Source organism: Erythrolamprus reginae, chromosome 2 (assembly GCF_031021105.1).
Source record: "Erythrolamprus reginae isolate rEryReg1 chromosome 2, rEryReg1.hap1, whole genome shotgun sequence".
Taxonomy (NCBI): domain Eukaryota; kingdom Metazoa; phylum Chordata; class Lepidosauria; order Squamata; family Dipsadidae; genus Erythrolamprus; species Erythrolamprus reginae.
The window spans coordinates 219,736,611-219,758,150 of NC_091951.1; the positions used below are offsets into that span (position 1 = coordinate 219,736,611).

The 21,540-nt window shown below is 39.9% G+C and overlaps 1 protein-coding gene across 1 annotated transcript in view; it reads left to right on the forward strand.

Annotated features, from left to right (window-relative positions):
- Positions 1-21,540, forward strand: part of CTC1 (CST telomere replication complex component 1) — a 34,246-nt gene that overhangs the window by 6,008 nt on the left and 6,698 nt on the right. The window contains exons 3-15 of the mRNA XM_070741920.1: positions 1,507-1,706; positions 3,544-3,688; positions 4,692-4,994; positions 5,118-5,246; positions 5,543-5,766; positions 7,888-8,062; positions 8,137-8,337; positions 9,252-9,375; positions 18,419-18,530; positions 19,140-19,599; positions 20,346-20,435; positions 20,622-20,747; positions 20,937-21,001. Of these exons, the coding sequence (XP_070598021.1) occupies positions 1,507-1,706; positions 3,544-3,688; positions 4,692-4,994; positions 5,118-5,246; positions 5,543-5,766; positions 7,888-8,062; positions 8,137-8,337; positions 9,252-9,375; positions 18,419-18,530; positions 19,140-19,599; positions 20,346-20,435; positions 20,622-20,747; positions 20,937-21,001 (2,354 nt within the window). The remainder of the gene's footprint in view (positions 1-1,506; positions 1,707-3,543; positions 3,689-4,691; positions 4,995-5,117; positions 5,247-5,542; positions 5,767-7,887; positions 8,063-8,136; positions 8,338-9,251; positions 9,376-18,418; positions 18,531-19,139; positions 19,600-20,345; positions 20,436-20,621; positions 20,748-20,936; positions 21,002-21,540) is intronic.

Below are 21,540 nucleotides of genomic sequence, written 5' to 3' on the forward strand. Positions count from 1 at the left end.
GGGGCCAGAGGTCGACCCCGAGGTCTCTCCCTTGTGGGGTGCCTCAGGGGTCGGTCCTCTCCCCCCTGCTATTTAATATCTACATGAAACCGCTGGGTGAGATCATCCAAGGGCATGGGTGAGGTATCATCAGTACGCTGATGATACCCAGCTTTACATCTCCACCCCATGTCCAGTCAACGAAGCAGTGGAAGCGATGTGCCGGTGCCTGGAGGCTGTTGGGGCCTGGATGGGTGTCAACAGACTCAAACTCAACCCGGATAAGACGGAGTGGCTGTGGGTTTTGCCTCCCAAGGACAATTCCATCTGTCCTTCCATTACCCTGGGGGGGGGGGAATTATTGACCCCCTTGGAGAGAGTCCGCAACTTGGGCGTCCTCCTTGATCCACAGCTCACATTAGGAACCATCTTTCAGCTGTGGCGAGGGGGGCGTTTGCCTAGGTTTGCCTGGTGCACCAGTTGCGGCCCTATCTGGACCGGGACTGACTGCTCACAGTCACTCATGCCCTCATCACCTCGAGGTTCGACTACTGTAATGCTCTCTACATGGGGCTACCTTTGAAAAGTGTTCGGAAACTCCAGATCGTGCAGAATGCAGCTGCGACAGCAGTCATGGGCTTACCTAGGTATGCCTATGTTTCACCAACACTCCGCAGTCTGCATTGGTTGCCGATCAGTTTCCGGTCACAATTCAAAGTGTTGGTTATGACCTTTAAAGCCCTTCATGGCACTGGACCAGAATATCTCCGAGACCGCCTGCTGCCGCACGAATCCCAGCGACCGATTAGGTCCCACAGAGTGGGCCTTCTCCGGGTCCCGTCAACTAAACAATGTCGGTTGGCGAGCCCCAGGGGAAGAGCCTTCTCTGTGGCAGCCCCGACCCTCTGGAACCAACTCCCCCCAGAGATTAGAACTGCCCCTACTCTCCTTGCCTTTCGTAAGCTCCTTAAGACCCACCTTTGTCGTCAGGCATGGAGGAACTGAGACATCTCCCCCGGGCATATACAATTTATGAATGGTATGTCTGTATGTATGTTTGTTTAGAAAATGGGGTTTTTAAAATATTTTTAAACTGTAATTTAGATTTGTTGTAAATTGTTTCACTTTGTTGTGAGCCGCCCCGAGTCTGCGGAGAGGGGCTGCATACAAATCTAAATAATAAATAAATAAATAATAAAAAAGAAATAGTCATGATGCAGTTTGCTAGACTGTTTATTCACTTGATTTCTTCTGATTGGTTAATTCATGCTGCTAGTAAATACTAAAACTGAAATTCAAATGAAGGAAGCTGAATTTTCCTTCCTTCCTGTCCAATAGGTTTTAATTAGAAACCCTCAATATTTTGTTTTGGAGAGGGGCAAGTAAATTACTTCACTGTCTATTAAAGTTAATGTGCATTAAATCTGAATGGGATTAGCGTGATAGATATATCTATATGTTTCTACAATTTTCAAATAAAAGGCTATTGCTTTTGTATATCTGATGTCATTTTTTTCTCTGGGGCAGTTCCTGCATTTTAAACTTGAGTGGCTAGAACATTTGTCACTCTTCCCTAGTTGGATATATGTTCCCCAGGTAGGCGAGGGCACAACTGGATATTTGGAGATCCTAGAAGATCCAATTCAAGTACAGTCTGGACCAGAGAAAAATCTTAGTACTATCCCTGTTTTGTACCCTGGAACAGCTGCAAATCTGCTCAGTACCAGGTAAAGAGTTACTATTATTTAGGCTTCTTGATCACTCCTTTTCTTTCCCTAATTTCATCTATTTTCCTTAATTGTTAAGAAAGTGATGCAGACAGCTGCCTTAATTTAAATGCACATTTATAGGAAAATGTGTGGCTTTTTAAAAGAGAGACAAATGGGTGCAACTTGTGCCATTCACAATTGTTGAAACACCTTTTGCACTTGGGAAAGCATTACCTTCATTTTTTAACAATAAATTCTTATTCCTTTATAAACTTTTAAAAACCTGGGGGAAAAAACAAGTAAAACACTGTACAATACAAACCAAAAACAAAACATACATGCACATATTTATACCTCTAGGGTTATTTTACGGTACTTACATCAACAAATAGCTTGCACTTATTTACTGTTTTTAACTATTACTACTATCATTGTAATCAATACAGCTCTAAGAATATTAATTATAACACCATTGCTTAATATATATATTTCTAAATATTGATATAATAAAATATAAAAATCTTTGTCCTTTCTATCTTAATAACATCCTAATAATTGATATATTATTTTATTTACTTTTGTCAAGACACTCATACAATAAGTTCCAAGTTTTGTAATATTTGGAATCTTCTTTCTCTTTCAATTCTAACCTCAATTTATCTAATTCCACACATTCCAAAATCTTTTTAATTATAACATTTTGGTTGGTACCCCTCTTTGTTTCCGGTATTGTGCTAGGGTGATTCTTACTGCTGTAAGAATGTGTAATATAATGTAATGATATGGTTTCTCTATGTTTTGATCTAGTATCCCTAAGAGGAATGCTTCCGGTTTCTTTTTAATTATTTCTTCTAGCCATGTTTGAATTTTATATCATATTTTTTATATCACTGGACAGGTCCACCACATATGATAATAGGTCCCATTTTTGTAGCAGCATTTCCAACATTTTGGTGTCAAATTAGGATACATTTTAGCCAATTAGATAGCTAGATAGAGAAAAAGACAGGACTCCCAGACTCCAATGGGAGCAATTGAGATAGAACTAGAGCAGGGATGTAAAATTCAGGGTCCGCGGGCTGGATGTGGCCTGTGATGTGGTCAGATCTCGCCCATGGGGCCATCCTAAAAAATATAAGGGGCTGGCCTGCATTGCTTCAATCCAGTCTACCTATGTCAGTAGAGCTTGTCTACCCCCATTGCTTTGACCTGGTCCACCCAATGCGAAGAGGAAACATCAGGCCAGTGTGGCTTCCCCTGGTCTACCCATTGCAAAGAGGAAACATGCCAGCAGTTTGGGGAGTGGCATCAATATGGCCATGCCCACCCAGTCAGCCACGCCTGACTGGCCCCCTGAGGTCAACCACAGCCCTGGTGTGGCCCTCAATGAAATTGTTTGACACTCCTGAATTAGTCTCTCTGGAACCTGTGCAATAATGTGTCTAAAGGAGGAAACGTTTTTGGGCCCAGTTGCCTCAGCCAATTGCTGCCAAGATTTCAGTAGGTTGCTCTTTTATAAAACAGTGTTTTGTAGTTTCTTTTCATCAGTAGTAGAATTTGATTTGAATGAGCCAAGGGATTGATTTTATGCCCTATAATTTGGGAATAACCATTAAACATCTACATTCACCCTAAATTTGGGGGTAGGTCTCAACTGAGGAAGGTCTGCCCTGGAACTTGATAATGAAATTGTAATACTGATACTAACATTCATAAATTGTAAGTTGGGTCACAATGAAATGAGATTGTGTTCATGTCCACTTCGTGTGATTTTGCAACATCTGCTTGATTAGAACAATGCCTTATGAAATGTACATTTTGCTGATCTGCGATGATTCTCTTTTTGCTTTTTTAGGCCTCAGAATAAGAATACAGCAAAGGTGAATGTGGCAGGAGAACTAGGCAGGTTGACTACTATTCTCTGTTTCAATCAAAAGAGTTTCTTCTTCCTTTTCCTGAAGTGTTTTAGTTCTTCTGCTTGTGTTCCAGTGGTAATACAAGTATGTTTACTTACTGTATGTTTATTTTATCTTTTATTCAAATAAAAAGCTGTCTTTTGTTGGGGTAACGTTTTGCAGAAGCTAGCCTACCCAGATAGCCACAGCAGCTAACCAGCCTGCCTCAGACCAGGATATCAGGAACCTTTATTTTGAAGTAAATTGAAGACACTTACTGTAGTTTCTTAGGAAAATATTTACTTTTTTAGTAATAAACCTACACTAACTATTTACACTGTAGTTCTCTAGTAGTTAATATACAAAGTACTCACAATTCTCTGCCTACTATTCATAATTATAATATTTAGCTAAAATACTTCATCCACCATAAGCCACCTAATTTCCAAGCCACTCTGAGCCACAATACCTTCAAGCCAAGCCACAGGCCACAAGCCACGCCTATGCGAAGGTGCATTATGTACTTTTGTCATTCAATCGGGTTACATTACAATTTGTGTATTCATCATGACTAGATAGTTTTACATTGTTAAAGTTATACAATTCTTTTCTCTCTGCAATTTGGAATATTGCATCAAGTAAGCTCCAATCTTGATATATTTTCTTAAATTACTACAGAAAAGTTAGTTGATTAACAGCCACCATGGCAGTTTATGAGGTTCATAGGGTAAGATATATTATATATATATTTGAGGAAGTAGAAGATGAGTTGATCTGCTAGGATATTTGGAGGAGGAGTAAGATTTTTTTAATCATGCATCACAACCAGTGCAGGTTAGTTTTATTCATGATTGGGCTTGGGAATAGTAAAGCTAGTGTCGAATTATACATAGATTGCCTAACTGTAGATTATAGTGCTCTTTCCTTTAAAGGAGTCCATAGAACATATTGGAAGGGGAAACAATAAAGCAGTCTCCAGTGACAATGTTCATTGATACTGAAGTCACGTGTACTTAAAGTGACCTTAGAATCAGGAAGAATTCCAAACCTCCACAGCTGTTCCTATAGGTACTGAATTTTTATATTCTTTCTTATTTCTCTATCCTAGAGGACTCCCCATTTGGTTTGGCATCATTTACTACAACTGGGGCACAAATATGTCCTAACTGACTTGAAGATAGCTTGCCTTAAAAGTGCTGGACAGACTGTTTTCAGAACCAGCTTTTCCTCATGCCTTCTACCTTACTGCAAAGAACAAACAAAGGAACAATGTCTGGATGTAACTTCACAAGGAAGATCAATGGTACCAGTTTCCATTATGCCTTCTATACAGCCTAAAAGCTTATTGAAAGTGCAGAAGGAAGAAATGGTGCTTGGTACTCTTAGAAAATCTGAGCTCATCTCATATACAGTAAGTAAATTGTAATACCTATAGAAAGAAAACCTTTTGAACCTACATTTGAAATTTTTTTTCAGACGTGACTCAAGTAAGCAGTACAAATTATCACATAACCTTTCATTATTCATTTTTCAGGGTACTATCACTCAAGTGTTAAATGCCCAAGCTGGCCTCTATGAAATAGATAACAAATACGTACTTTGCCTTGCTTATCAGCAGATGTTGAATACTGGCTGTGGATTACGACCAGGAGCATGCATAGAGGTGAGTTTCTTTGGAGTAGTCTACAGTCTCTATTAGAAATGGAGTTTTAAAGAAAGTAGACTGTTTGAAAAGCAGGTAAGAGGTTCCAGCTGAAGTACAGTTATGGTAAGACAGTTTTCTGATTTAAAAGCAAGAAATCCTTACTGGAGAAGGATGTATTCTGATGAGAACTGTGTATTATGTTGACCAGTGTAGTTTCCTGACTGACTGTAAAGCCAAAATGGAATAACTACTGTGTGAAAATTGTTGCAAATTTTAAAAAAAACTTCAAATGTTTTTTATGCTTTACATATTAGCTTCGAGATGTCCATCTTCTGGAGAAGCCTTTACCTTCTATTCCTGCTGCTTTTGGAGCTTGTCTACATACTACCATCGTGCTAAAGAGCTTTTCAGCATACAGTATATTACATCAGCCTGTAAACTGCTTTGGAAATCATTATCTGCAACTACTCTTGCGTTATAATTTAAGCCTATCACTCTATCTTTATCTGGTCAACTTGCTGGAAATATTTGAACAAAGGTGTGTGTGATTAAAACAGATGCCATGTGATCTAACATTTAAGGATTTCTTCTAGTTTTCTATAATACAGTGGTACCTCTACCTAAGAATGCGTCTACTTACAAACTTTTCTAGATCTAGATCTAACCGGGTGTTCAAGATTTTTTTGTTTATTCTCAAGAACCATTTTCCACTTATAAACCCGAGCCTCCGAAACTGTAACCCGAAAAGGCTGGGAAAAGCCTCCATGGGGTTCTCTAGGAATCTCCTGGGAGGAAACAGGGCCAGAAAAGGTGGGGAGAAGCCTCCATGTGGCCTCTCTAGGAATCTCCTGGGAGGAAACGGCCTCCATCCTTCCTGTGGTTTCCCCAATTGAACACATTTGCTTTTACATTGATTCCTTTGGGAAAAATTGCTTCTTCTTACAAACTTTTCTACTAAGAACCTGGTCACGGAATGAATTAAGTTTATAAGTAGAGATACCATTGTATACCATTCCTGCAGTTTAAGACTAAAAGGGTGAATATGTGCAATCCAATGCACACATTCAGAGAGGCACATGTGCACTTCTGCAATTATAGGTTGTACACTGTCACATGCAAACTGAATTCCCAGGAAAAGCAGCCAGGATGCAAGTCTCCACATACTCTGGTCACAGGCTGTGGAACCCCAACATTGCAAATACAGGCCCAAGAAATAAGGTTGCAGATTCCAGACAGACAGCTCTCAGATTGAGTGAATAGGACAATAGCAGCTGATTTTTTCCAGAGAACAAGGTTGCACCTAAGAGAGTTTGAAGCTCTGAAAGGGAACAAGGAAAAAAATTGTTCACTTCAATTCATAAAACATCCAAAGGTGCTTTTTCAAAAGGTAACTGGAGTTTGTTTTTCCTTGAAGACATTTCTCTTCTAATCCAATAAATATTTACAGTTTTTACTGAATGGTGGCGGATGGAAGGATGTTATAATATATTCCTTGCAGTCATCTAGTCGATGTTTCTAAGAGTCGTTGAGGCCACTTCAAGGTTTATCTATGCCCTCAGGGTTACCTGAATAGTGCAAATGAGTTTGGAACCTTAAACTTCTCTGAGCTTAGTTGCAGATGTTTCATTATTGAACTAGGTGACATCATTAGTGCTAGGCATCAGTTACCTGATGTTACTGAGTTTGGTAATGAAACGTACAAGAATACAGTCAAGTTCTGAGAACCCCAAGAATGCCACAGTTTAAACCTGAGCTACAGAAGCAAAGACCTATTGTTCTAGAATGCAGAATATAAAAAGTGGATTTAAATTACATAGTGGTAGACTCCAGTAAACATTAAGAATAGCAATGGCACTTAGATTTATATACCACTTCATAGTGCCTTATAGCCCTCTCTAAGCGGTTTACAGAATCAGCATATTGCCCCCAACAATCTGGGTCCTCATTTTAAGGATGGAAGATGAATCAACCTTGAGCCTGATTAGATTCGATCTGCCAAACTGCTGGCATCTGGTGATCAGCAGAAGTAGACTGCAGTACTGCATTCTAAGCACTGCGCCACAGTGGCTCTTAAAGCCCTTCTAGAACAGTTTGGTAGCAAAACAAATTATCCAAAGGGACTACCTTTTATTAGTTGTGTCCAAGCATTAGACAATCCTTATTTTTGGATGTTTTAAATCTGGATTCTTCTACTGAGCTGATGGTTGGATTTCAGAGCCTTTGCGATTCTTTCCAAGTCTGTGATCCTATTCAAACAATATCCAAGATTTAGAACTTCCCTACATGTCCAGAGAAGCATTTTTCTCATGCATTGGTGAATAGCAATGTCTAAATTATAGAAAAGTGATTATTATACACCATACAAATATTGAGATAAATTTTGAGCACTTACAAAATCTCTAAATTTGTTTGATTTTAACATGGTCACTGGTAGTATTGGCTGAGTTTCTTAGAGTTGAAATATTAAACATCTGAAGAGCACCAGGTTTTTTGAGTACAAGGACTAAATAGGCTCAAGAAATTATGTTGAAAGTTACTTTGAATTTGTTCTTTCTCTTGTTTTATGTTCTTCAGATTTCTGCCCCTAAATTTTCTTCACCTGAAATTCATTTCCCATCATTATATCTGAAGAATGTAATGTTATCTTAAATCTTTCTAGGTTCTGTTCTTTTACTCAGCATCAAAAGTTGCTGCTTTGCTTTAGCCATCATTCTCAAAGACTAATAGAGAAGTTTATTGTTCCTATTCTGAATTCTCTGCTGTTACCTAAGAAGCAAGCAAGAAACTTCCATGCAGAGATCCTGGCAGAAAAGCACAGTTGTCCCCTAGACCAGGTAATACCTTTTTCCATAATTGTGTGTGCTTAACATCTATGTGGACATAACTTAACTCCTAAACTTTTTCCTAGTACCAAATTCTGGAGCCACCATTGCAGATTCCACATTTTGCCCAACTGTATAGTATGGCTGAGAGCTGCTGGGAAAGCTGTGGTCCGTTGCAGCAGTTGCATTCTGCCTCAAAGAGCTGCAACATAAATATCCAAGAAGTAACTTGCACATTGGCCCAGAACTTCTCCATTTTATCAGCTGAATGTTTTCATCCTCCATTGGTAAGTATGACATTTATCTTCTAAAACTTTGGGAGAAAATAGTCTTTTGTTGTATGATAAACAGAGAATAAACATGAATTTACACATTCCCGCTGTACTGTTCATGTGTGTTGACTCCTGGCAAATGCAAGGACAAGTCCCTGTTGTTGTTTTTTAGCAAGATTCCGAAGTGATTTGCCCTTACCTCCTTCCTAGGGCTGAGAAAAAGTAACTCGCCCAAAGTCAACCAGCTGGTTTTGCTCCTGACTAAAACTCACAGTCTCCAGCCCAATACTTTCTAGTACTTTAACCAGTATATCAAATTAGTTATCAGACTTGCTTCAGTTAGGTCTCTAGGAAAGAAAGACTCCATTTGATTGAAGTGATAGGTTTTTTTACTAAGGATTAGTTGGTTGCAAACAAAGCAGGCTAAAACTAAAGTTCCTGCACAAAAGATTACAAAATTTTTCCCTTCCTCCCAGCCCTTCCCCCTTGACCAATTCATCTTTGACCAGTGGTATGCCCATAGATGTTTTGGGAATCGTTCAGATGTTTGGTGCAATTCACACTCCTTTCTTAGGCGTTGTGTCCTTGAATCCTGGAAAGAGCTAGTACTCATACCTCTGGGGTTCTGTCAAGCCTATCATCCACTGTCCTTTTGATCACCTCTACTCCTTACATGCCAATTGCCTATTTCCTCTCCACTACCCCACCACCTCTAATGACTGATGGCAGAATGCCAATGAAGCATCAAGCTGAAGATGGCAGATCTGACACTAGTTCTCTGGTACTGTAAAAGGTTTCATTGTTTAGATACTCCTAGAAAAATAGGCAAAAGAATATTCTTATAATTATATGACCTAATTAGTGAATACCTTTGTTCTTTTCTTGTCAATGGCTAATAATCACCTTATATTTTTGGGGTGGGAGGATAGCTGTTGCTTGGAGTGCTGGAATATTCCAATAGTGGTTCCCTCCAGTTACGAGACAGAAGTAACAGTCTTCCTTGTATAATATTCCACAAGGATTGTAGACCATTCACTGACACATCACTAATAGGTATGTTCCGTATTTATTTCACTTTTATCTATCTATTTGGGGGAAATATAAAATAATAGCCACTTAATATTAATAGCAAGTATGTTTTGAGATTCTACAAAATATTAGAGTAGAAATTGCCAGTTCTTATGCAAATTCAAGATAGTACAGTGTTCCCTCACTTTTCGCGGGGGATGCGTTCCGAAACCGCCCGTGAAAGTCGAATTTCCGCGAAGTAGAGATGCGGAAGTAAATACACTATTTTTGGCTATGAACAGTATCAAAAACCTTCCCGTAACACTTTAAAGCCCTAAATTGCAATTTTCCATTACCCTAGCAACCATTTAGATTATTACTCACCATGTTTATTTATTAAAGTTTATTTTAAAAAATATTCATTAAAAGCAGACAAAAGTTTGGCGATGACATATGACGTCATCGGGTGGGAAAAAACCGTGGTATAGGGGGAAAACCCGCAAAGTATTTTTTAATTAATATTTTTGAAAAACCGTGGTATAGACTTTTCGCGAAGTTCGAACCCGCAAAAATCGAGGGAACACTGTATCCATCATTGGTTACAAAAGACAGAGTTTTGAAAGATAAACTATACTATTGTTACAGAAAATGAAGCTATCCATCAAGTTGGCTGTCTGGTAGTCCAGAGGCCCCCAACCTTTTGAGCACCAGGGACTAATTCCTGGGAGAAAGGTTTCTCCATGGACTGGAGGGGGGTGGGGTTTTACGTGCTGCCCGCATGCCATGGATGGAGCTTCTCTTGTTTGCATCACTTGGTTGCTGCCTTGCCACAGACCGATGCTGGTTCATGAGCCGGGGATTGGGAACCCCTGTGGTAGTCCATGCAATTTTAGTTGATAATCTTATTTTTGGGTATTCCTATTTTAATTATCTGAGTGATATTGTTTATCTAGCTGGAAAAGAGGAAAGTATCAGCAGACTTGAGGAAATACAAGTTTGCAGAAGTGTATAAAATTGTTTTTAAGGAAACAATTTCAACCAGCTCTGCCATAAATGAAATGAAAGTATTCTCTTTCTATTGGGAGATGATGTGAGGAGAAAAAGAGGGCTTCTCTTGTTATCTAGAAACCTATACAAACCTGAGATTTTATTTAAATACATTTTAAAGATAAAATTTAGTTGACAGTTGAAAGCCTCTCATGTATATATAAAATATTTCCCAGCTTTTTAATTTTGATGCTCAACCATTAGCAAAGTGAACATAGTTCTTCTGCAAGCTGTGTGCTATTGCACAGTATGTTTATATGGAAGTGAAAGTAGCTGCTTCTGAACACTGATGAAGAGAGAAAGAGAGGCAGAAGATGTTATTTGGGCAATTTCACCAACCACATGTGCAGAAGAGAAGTTTCCAATTGTTGCTGAATGTCTGGATTGTGGGAGACCCTTTGCACTTTTCATCTCTGACTGAATCCAGAAACTAGATGCAGAGCACAAATGGCCTAACAGTTAATTCAATATAGCACTTGTTTTACCACAAATGCTAAGATCCTGTATTACATTCATTCATTCATTCGATTTGTATGCTGCCCCTCTCCGTAGACTGGGGCGGCTAACAACAGTAATAAAACAACATATAACAAATCTAATATTTAAAATAACTAAAAACCCTTATTAAAAACCAAACATACACACAAATATACCATGCATAAATTGTATAGGCCTGGGGGGAATGAATATCTCAATGCCTGATGACCGAGGTGGGTTTTGAGGCGCTTATGAAAGGCAAGGAGAGTGTGGGCAATTCTGATCTCTGGGGGGAGCTGATTCCAGAGGGTTGGGGCTGCCACAGAGAAGGTTCTTCCCCTGGGTCCTGCCAAATGACATTGTTTAGTCGACATTGTTGAAATGAAGCATTGCTGATATTCCCTTAAATCAAGCCTTTCAAGGAAAGATATTCTCCAATAGTAATAATAATAATAATAATAATTTATTAGATTTGTATGCCACCCCTCTCCAAAAACTCGGGGCAGCTCACAACAATAACAACAATGTAACAAATCTAATACATTAAAAGAAATCTAAAAACCATACAACACACTCATACCATACATAAATAATATAATATATAAATAATATAACCCAGGGGCTCAGCTTCCCCATGCCTGACGACAAAGGTGGGTCTTTAATAGCTTATAAAAGGCAAGGAGGGTGGGGGCAGTTCTAATATCCGGGGGAGTTGGTTCCAGAGCGCCGGGGCCGCCACAGAGAAGGCTCTTCCCCTGGGGCCCGTCAGATGGCATTGTTTTGTCGACAGGACCCAGAGAAGGGCAACTCTGTAGGACCTAATCAGTCATTGGGATTTGTGCGGCAGAAGGCGGTTCCAAAGGTATTCTGGTCCGATGCCATGAAGGGCTTTATAGGTCATTACCAACACTTTGAATTGTGACCGGAAACTAATCGGCAACCAGTGCAGGCTGCGGAGTGTTGACGAAACATGGGCAAATCTAGGAAGCCCCAAAATAGCTCTCGCGGCCGCATTCTAGCATATTTTCTGATGAAATTGGCTTGTTTTCTCTAATCAAAACAAAAGATGCTTCTAATACATATGCTCAGTAGCTGCAAGCAACCCTAAACTTATTACAATGAGCCATGGTGGCGCAGGGGTTAGAGTGCAGTACTGCTGGCTGCCATTTAGCAGTTCAAATTTAGCAGTTCAAATCTCACCAGTCTATCTTTCTGAGGTGGGTAAAATGAAGACCCAGATTGTTGGGGGCTATATGCTGACTCTAACTGCTTAGAGCGGGCTGTAAAGCAGGATATAGGTCTAAGTGCTATTGCTATTGCTACAATGGGGAAATGACAACCCTGGCCTTTTTTCCCTTTCTTTTTGTTGGCATTAGCTAACAATATCAAGAGAGTAAAATTTTACTGTATGTAACATACAGAGTATGATGTGGAGTACAATTTGTATTTTATCACCATATGATTGGGCTACAATGGAAGGAGCAGGATTCTCGAGGGGTGGGGGGGTGCATAAATATTTCTGGTGTGACATAAGTAGAATTGTTTCTATGGCATAAAACCCCCATCCAATTATAAATAGCCTATTAAAGGTATGTGGAAATTTAACATTTATTAAAAAATAGGATGTTTTGACACTTTCCCCTAAAATGGTCAGAAGTATTCCAATTAGTTTCAGTATTTTTAAGCAGTGTAGTTCAGAAATAAATTACATAAAGTGATTTTTTAGAGATTTGAACAAATTTGAAACATTTATAACACAATGCATTTGCTAGTTAATGTGCAAGTTGTTCCTGAAATAGAATGTATTTCTCAGCCACATCTATCATAGGGATAGAGATGTAAGGAAAATATTAGAGAAAGGAAGTGCTGCATGTTATCTTGAGAAAGTTGGAATATAATTTGATAAATAACCCATGACTGTTTGGATCTGAAGTTCAGTGAAGTGTTCATCCTTTCTGTCCTTAGAACAGGGGTCTCCAACATTGGGAACTTTAAGACCTGTGGACTTCAACTCCCAGAATTCCACAGCCAACTTTATTTATTTATTTATTTATTTATTTATTGGATTTGTATGCCGCCCCTCTCCAGAGACTCGGGGCGGCTAACAGCGACAATAAAACAGTGTATAATAGTACAGTGATCCCCCGCGTTTCGCGATCCCGATCATTGCGAAAGGCTATATGGCGATTTTTCAACCCGGAAGTAAAAACACCATCTGCGCATGTGCGCCCTTTTTTCTATGGCCACGCATGCGTAGATGGCGCCGGGCAGATCAGCTGCTGGGCGGCTTCCCTGGGTCTTCCCCCTCTTGCTGGCGGGAGGGCGAGCGGAGGGCATCAGCGAGGAGTTTGCGTGGGCGGCAGGGAAACCCCAGCGCCGCTTCCCAGCTGAGTCCTGAAGCCAAACGCGGAAGTTCGCTTCAGGACTCAGCTGGGAAGCGGCGCGAGCGAACGGCGTGGGCGGGCAAAGGGCGGGCGCGCGGGCAGGCAGGCGGTGGACAAGCGGCGGGTGGACAAGCGGCTGGCGCGGCAGCAGCGAGGAGTTTGCGTGGGCGGTGGGGAAACCCCAATCTTCGGCTCCTCGCTGCTGCGGTCGAAGTAAAAACACCATCTGCGCATGCGCAGATGGTTTTTTTACTTCCGCACCGCTACTTCGCGAAAAACCGATCATTGCGAGGGGTCCTGGAACGGAACCCTCGCGATAATCGGGGGACCACTGTAATTTGGTATTGATGATTAAAAATCAATTAATATAAAAACCAAACATACATACAGACATACCATGCATAGAATTGTAAAGGCCTAGGGGGAAAGAGGATCTCAATTCCCCCATGCCTGGCGGCAGAGGTGGGTTTTAAGTTATTTACGAAAGGCAAGGAGGGTGGGGGCAGTTATAATCTCTGGGGGGAGTTGGTTCCAGAGGGCCGGGGCCGCCACAGAGAAGGCTCTTCCCTGGGTCCCGCCAGGCGACATTGCTTAGTTGACGGGACCCGGAGAAGATCCACTCTGTGGGACCTAATTGGTCGCTGGGATTCGTGCAGCAGAAGGCGGTCCCTGAGGTAATCTGGTCCGGTGTCATGAAGGGCTTTATAGGTCATAACCAACACTTTGAATTGTGACCGGAAACTGATCAGCAACCAATGCAGACTGCGGAGTGTTAGTGTAACATGAGCATATTTGGGAAAGCCCATGATTGCTCTCGCAGCTGCATTCTGCACGATCTGAAGTTTCCGAACATTTTTCAAAGGTAGCCCCATGTAGAGAGCGTTACAGTAGTCAAGCCTCGAGGTGATGAGGGCACGAGTGACCGTGAGCAGTGACTCCCGGTCCAAGTAGGGTCGCAACTGGTGCACAAGGCGAACCTGGGCAAACGTCCCCCTCGCCACAGCTGAAAGATGTTTCTCTAATGTGAGCTGTGGATCGAGGAGGACGCCCAAGTTGCGAACCTTCTCTGAGGGGGCCAGTGATTCTCCCCCCAGGGTAATGGACGGACAGATGGAGTTGTCCCTGGGAGGTAAGATCCACAGCCACTCCGTCTTGTCTGGGTTGAGTTTGAGCTTGTTGACACTCATCCAGGCCCTAACATCCTCCAGGCACCGGCCCATCACTTCCATTGCTTCGTTGGCTGGACATGGGGTGGAGATGTATAACTGGGTATCATCGGCGTATTGATGATACCTCACCCCATGCCCTTGGATGATCTCACCTAGCGGTTTCATGTAGATATTAAATAGCAGGGGGGAGAGGACCGACCCCTGAGGCACCCCACAAGGAAGAGACCTAGAGGTCGACTTCTGATCTCCTACTAACACCGACTGCGACCGACCAGAGAGGTATGAGGAGAACCACTGAAGAACAGTGCCTCACACCCCCAACCCCTCTAGTCGGTGCAGAAGGATACCATGGTCGATGGTATCGAAAGCCGCTGAGAGGTCAAGAAGCACCAGGACAGAGGACAAGCCCCTGTCCTGGGCCCGCCAGAGATTATCCATCAACGCGACCAAAGCAGTTTCCGTGCTGTAGCCGGGCTTGAATCCAGACTGCTGAGGACCTAGATAATTGGCTTCTTCCAAGGACCGCTGGAGCTGAAGTGCCACCACCTTCTCAACAACCTTCCCCATAAAGGGAAGGTTGGAGACTGGACGGTAGTTATTGAGTATGGCTGGGTCCAGGGAAGGCCTCTTGAGGAGGGGGCGCACAAGTGCCTCCTTATAAGGAGCCAGAAAGGACCCACTCCCCAAGGAGGCTTTGACAATCTCCCGGACCCAGCTCCGCGTCACCTCTCGACTGGCCGAAACCAACCAAGAGGGACACGGATCCAGTAGACAGGTGGCGGAACACACAGCTCCAATGGCCTTGTCCACTTCCTTAGGTGTCACCAAGTCAAACCTCTCCCAGACAGATGGACAAAGACGTTTAGCCCCAGTCACCTCGACTGACTCGTTGTCAGTTGACTCTGTTTTACAATTGGAGTCGAGGTCCGCTCGAATCTGAGCAATTTTATCAGCGAAAAACGTGGTAAAATCCTCGGCACTACTCTGTAAGGGCTCCCCAACTCCCCCCTGGTTAAGAAGGGAGCGGGAACTTTGCTTTGCTGGCTGAGGAATTCTGGGAGTTGAAGTCAAAAGTTGCCAACGTTGGAGACTCCTGCTTTAGAAAACAGATGCCTGTCTTTATCTTCAATGAAGAGAAATAGAGAGATCACAGAGTTTATCATAGTGTGTATTAAAGAAAAAGCAAGAAAAGTCATATGTAAATTATTCACTATTTGCAAGGAACAAACTATTTTTCTTCTTACTTTAGCAGAAGTGCCTCTGACCAATTCTGGTTTCAGGTGTAATGAGAGAGAAAATTAAGGAATTGAAGTTTAGTACATTATACCTGAAGCTAGAATTGGTCACAGGCACCTGTTTAACTACCAAACAAATCGGGAGATCCAGATGGTTCAAATGGGTAAAAAGATTTATTGCAAGCTTTTTGGGTGGGTGGGTTTAGGGGTGGTATAAATTTTTATTGTTTTTCCACACCTTACAGAGATTCAAATTCACATACCTCAAATTAGAATACAATACAATATAGTAACAAATGCCAAATTCTTAATCCAAATTTCCTAATTATTTATCCAATTTATTCTGGAACATATCATTCATCCTGTGCTACCTCCTTTTCAAATCCTATCATCTGGATTTCAGATATTCTCCTTCGCGCTGATTTGAATTCAAAGTGCCTTTAGCTATCTCAATTTCTCGTGGCTATTTGCTGTTTGTCTACCAAAACTGTACTATCGTGCTACAATCCATTTCTTATATTCTTAAATTCATTCTTATTTTTTGAAAACCCTCATCTTATTGTAACTGCCCTTAAAAGAAATTTCCAAATTTACTTCTCTTTATATACCAGGAAGGAAAGAAAAGATAACCATACATATCAAATCTTAAACTAATTATAACAATATCAATATACATATGAGGGAAAGTTGTGTTTTAAAATTTTTTTTAACGTATTTCCCATTCGTTTCATTCGTTTCATTTCTTTCATTATACCAATATATCATTTCTACTTTAACAAATCATAATCATTATATATCATATTAAATTATTTTTCAAAAAAAATCAATAATTTTCCCTAATCTATATATCTTCCACTGTCGTACTTAATGTAATGATCTTCCCTAATCTATAGGTTCCACTGCCAAGCCCAGTGTAATTATCTTCCCTATTCTATGTGTCACTGTCATAGCAGTGCAATAATTTTTTCTATTCTAATTGCTTTTACTGCCAATTGCAGTGCGATAATCTTTCCTAATCTATATATTTCCCTAATCTATGTATTTTACCTATTCTATGTACCTTCCACTATCAAACTCAGTGTAAATAATCTTCCCTAATCTACTAGATTCAGCTTTTCCCTACTCCATCCATTTTACTATCATACCAACATAATCAATATTAATTATTATCCCATATTAATCCTCCTTTAATAATCCCTTTTCCCTTTTCTCCTATTATTTATCAGTGTAAATCACATAATGAATTTATAATTCAAATAATAAATAATCAATTTATAGTTCAAATAATCAATAGAAACTATCAAAAGTGGAATCATAACTATAATCACAACCATTTTTGAATTTCTCATCCATAATAATAATCATAATCACCTTTTTTCAATTTTCTTATTCATAATCATACTTTCAATTTCCCCTCCTTATTCCATCATTCCATTTTAACTTTTTTATCTCTAATTTTCTTTTCGGGAAATAACTCCAATAAAATTAAATCACTAATAATTCCAATTCATTTAGTTCCATAGTCAATTCTTTTTATAATATATAGCTTTGTAGGGAAAAATTCAGTCCTTTCCTCTTCTTTGGAGTACTAGTATCTTCTGCAGTCTACTGAGTTTTCAATGTCAATGTTCTTAAAATGTCTTAAACCTCCTTTCAAATTGCATTATCCAATACATTTCCAAATCAGTTCCATCTCGAATAATTTCTTCCTTCCGGGCCACAGCTGATAACTCCTCTTTTCATATAGAAAAACAACCAATGTGAAAGCCAAACAAGCATTTCCAAGCCATATAAACAGATTAGTGGCTATATTTCCTCCAACCACTAGATAGCGCTAAATAACATGTTTTTTCAAATCTTCCAGTATTTTTGCATTTCCGCTTCCTCTTTCATACGTGTAAATAGGAAATTAAAAAAAAAAACAGAATAGCCTCCATAGCGAAAATTTAAATGGTCCCAATTAAAAAAAAAACAAATTTAAAAATGATTAAGAATCTTGGAAATCCAGTCCTGGGCAATTGCTACTTTCAAAAGCCATCGCCTTTGCCTTGTTGCAAGAAGAGCTGCTTCCTGCCTCCATTTTGGGCTGTTTAAGCTCCGTTGAAATCAAATTGTGCAGAAAAAAAAATCCAAAATCCCTTCAGCAACCTCAACTTACCAGCATAGCTTTAAATCCCTCCTTTCTTTGTAAGTAAATAACACCTCCAGCTCATTCCAGATGTTACCAATCATCTATCCATCTCGGCATTGCGTTGTCTCCGCAGCTGTGTCGGCTCAGACATGGCTGCCTGGCCGGATTCACACCACAGCTGGTGCGAGACCAGGCCAGTTCATCTAGTGGGGCATGCCAGCCTCTATCAGACCCCTGGAAGCATCCCATGCGTCATCTTCCCTTCAGGAAGGATCCAATCTGGTCCAAAACGGCCAGAACCCCCGGGCAGTGGGGATTCAGAACTTTTCCAAGGGAGAAGAAAGGTTCCAGCTGCCACGGCCATCAGACCCCGCCCCTCTCCAATTTATTGCAGATTCTGAACTATTAATGGCTAAGAGAAATTAGAGAATATAAGAGTAGGACGAATTCAGGGTGGGCTGGGCTTAGATTTCCTGTGAGCATGAAGGAACTCATGACTGATGATGCATTTAACTCCTCCCTTGGGCTATATCACCTTTGCTAAGGTGGGTCTTGAGGAGAAATGGTTTCTTCTGCTTTCTCTGCTATGTTTTGTATAGTAGTCAGCTTTACTTATTAACTGATTTCATTTTTTTTCAACTACAGGGTGCCTCCTTCAGGTGAATATTTTTCAGCTTATTACAGAGCAGTTTCCTCAGAATGACTTTTCTTCTTCACAACAGCCAATTATAGCTAATCATATAAAGAAAAAGAAAAGGCAGGTATCCATTTCTTTAAACTTACTAAATTTAAAAACAGCAGACTAATAGAACAAGTCAAAGATGCAGATGGAAAAAGCCAAATGTAAAATATTGTTTTAGAACTATGAAAAAATCTAATAGGAAAAATGTTGTATTAATATGACTCATGTTTAGAATTTTGAATACTTTCCGTTATTTATTGATATGATTTTTTAAAATTAAAATAAAAGTTCCATCCCAATTATTCTCTATATGTTTGGAGTTTGGTATGGTCATGTGACATTGCACCTTATGACTGAATCTCTTAGCAATGAAGTTGCATTCTCAACCGGATCGCCATCTGACGAACTTCAACCATTCTGTTTCTCTAACTTTTTAATGAAAGTAGTATTAGATTCATAACTCTGGTTTCCTGATCTGGTCTACCTTGAAGGGCCGACACATTGCAAATGTTTTACAGTAGATCTAACTGAAAATGAAAATGGAGGAGCAACCCATTATTAGGATACACTACATTACAGAAAAATCATAAGAATTAGTCAAGTGTCCTAATTCTGCAGTTTGTGTTCCCTTCTTCCTATAATATCTCTAGAGCTGCACTCATGCTACTTCTCTTCTCTTCTCAGGCTTTATGCACAGTTTTATTTTGAGGATGTGAAAGTTCTTCATATTCCTGAAAAGAAAGCCAAAAAAAGTCCTATTACCTATCAGCAGTCCTCCTGTGATGTTAAAGACAGTGGCAGTTCAACAACTGATCTGATACCCTCAGTAAGGAAAGCTAAAAGGAAAGGAAAGGAAATAGAGAAACCAGATATTAGGGAGCCAAAACAGTCCAGGAACAGTACTGAGAAGATCACGTGTGTATCTCGTCTGTTTTTGCTGATTCAAAAGGAAGGACTTGCATGGCGCAACTACCTCCACAGTCCAGGAAGCAAGTCTGAAAATAGGCAGACAATGCAACTCTCCTTTCAGGCCACAGTTTTATGGATGGGTAAACCTAAGCTATGCCACAGTCTTGGAGAAAGGGAAGAACAGGAGGAGCTCAAGATTATTGCTTTTGAAGAGACCAGCGAAGCCCAGCAGAAAGTAAGGGTAAAGCAAAGTGGAGAAATGGCACATGATTGCATTGCATTTAGAATGTTGTATTTCTGCTTTTCTTCCATAATCATCATTATGTAATGCGTAGTTATCATCAGTTCATGAGATCCTGAACAAACGGAATGACATCAATTTTGCTTTTGCTTTTATATGTTAGTGCTTTCATGCAGAATTAAGTCTATACCTCAAAGTATATTTGTTAGCTCAAGATTGGCCTATCTTCAGTCAGATCTATTAATCTGCTCTTGCTCTTATTTCTGGAAATGAATAATAATTTACCCTCTTTATCATTTTTAAAAGTCTCTGTTTTAAGTCATATGTTGTGGTTGTCCTTAAATGGACCCATGGCCATTGTCCTTTGCTGCTTGTGATGGTTTCACAAAAGATGCTTTAATTAAATTTAGTTCTCATATATATTGTGGGTATTTACAATGCTGTGCGCCGCCCTGAATCACTTCGAGAAGGGCGGCATAGAAATCAAATACATTTTAAAAAAATCTTTGTTGTACCCACACACCATTCCCTACAGTGCCACAATTTTGGCATAATTTTGCCACTATAAGAGAAGCTCACTTTTACCCCCAAGATTGTACATGCTGTTCTACGCAAGGTAGGAATTGTAATCTAAAACTTAATCTTGCTAAACAGAGTAGTGTGTTTTATATCTCACCAGCAACACTCGTATGGTAAAATTTGGGTTTCTTTTGTTATGGACTTCTTAAATTATTCTTCAGGTATTGTTACTGTTTTTGAAGAACTCTCTGCACTGGTTCCCATTTCTACATGTTGACCATTTGTACCAGCTCATTCTACCTCAGTGCACGGTAAGACTAAAAGAAACTGTAAAATTTATTGGTGGGTTTTTGCTAAACTACTCAGAAAGAATAAAAATCAGCGATTGGGCCTTCTAGTCCAATTTTTTATATTTCAAATTTCAAGATTCCTTGTAGTGGAGGTGTCTGAATACAGTTTGATTCTATGGTTGATCTCAGTTTGTTATGTTTTTTCAGGATTTGGATATTTTTGATAAAAAGTGTTCCTCACTGGCTCCAGGAAACAAATCAAACTTGAGCTGTTCCTTTTTTCTGCCCTTCCCAGATGGGGCTTATGTGCATCATGTGAGACGAATTTCTCAGGTAAATTAATCTGTACTTCTGAGTTTCTGCTAGTCATTTCTATTTTGATTGGAAAGAAAATGAACCAACAGGCTAATACAGAGAGTTCTAAGCATGAGTAGAAGTGAACAATTTTAATGCTAGTACAGAAGGTTCATGATGTAAAGGGACAAGAGCAGTGAATGAATATATTTCTTTTTTCTTTTTCAGTCCATATCAGACATGTTAAAAAGGGAACAAAAAATGTTCTCCATTGCAGAAATACTCAATCTGAGGTAAAATGTATTTTCTTTTTGTTTATTTAGAGATTTATTGTGGAAATTGTAATTATGGTCTTTAAGGAAATGAAATGGAATACAGGTATACATTGCTCTACTTTTTAAAAGTTGTACTCAAGGTGTCCAGCAAACCTGGAAAACAGGGAAATCAGGGAATAATCAAGGAAATAGGCGGTTCGGGAAATATCAGGGAATTCGTGAAAAAAATGGAATAAACTAGGGGAAAAAACCAAACTGTATTAAAATGTTTAAAAGTCAGAGAAAAATCAAGTTTAAAAAAAACATTGCACTGCCTGGCAGTCGAGCAAAAATGAGCATAACTGTGGCAACAACTTGCTTCCTCAGCTACCGATATTTCTCCACGGCTTAACCATTTGGTATGATGTCATCTACAACTGCGCCTTAATTATTATTATTATTATTGTTATTGTTGTTATTATTATTATTATTATTTAGATTTGTATGATGCCCCTCTCCGAAAACTCAGGGCTAGATCGCAAGTTACAGGAAAATGTCCGGGAAATATCAGGGAATTT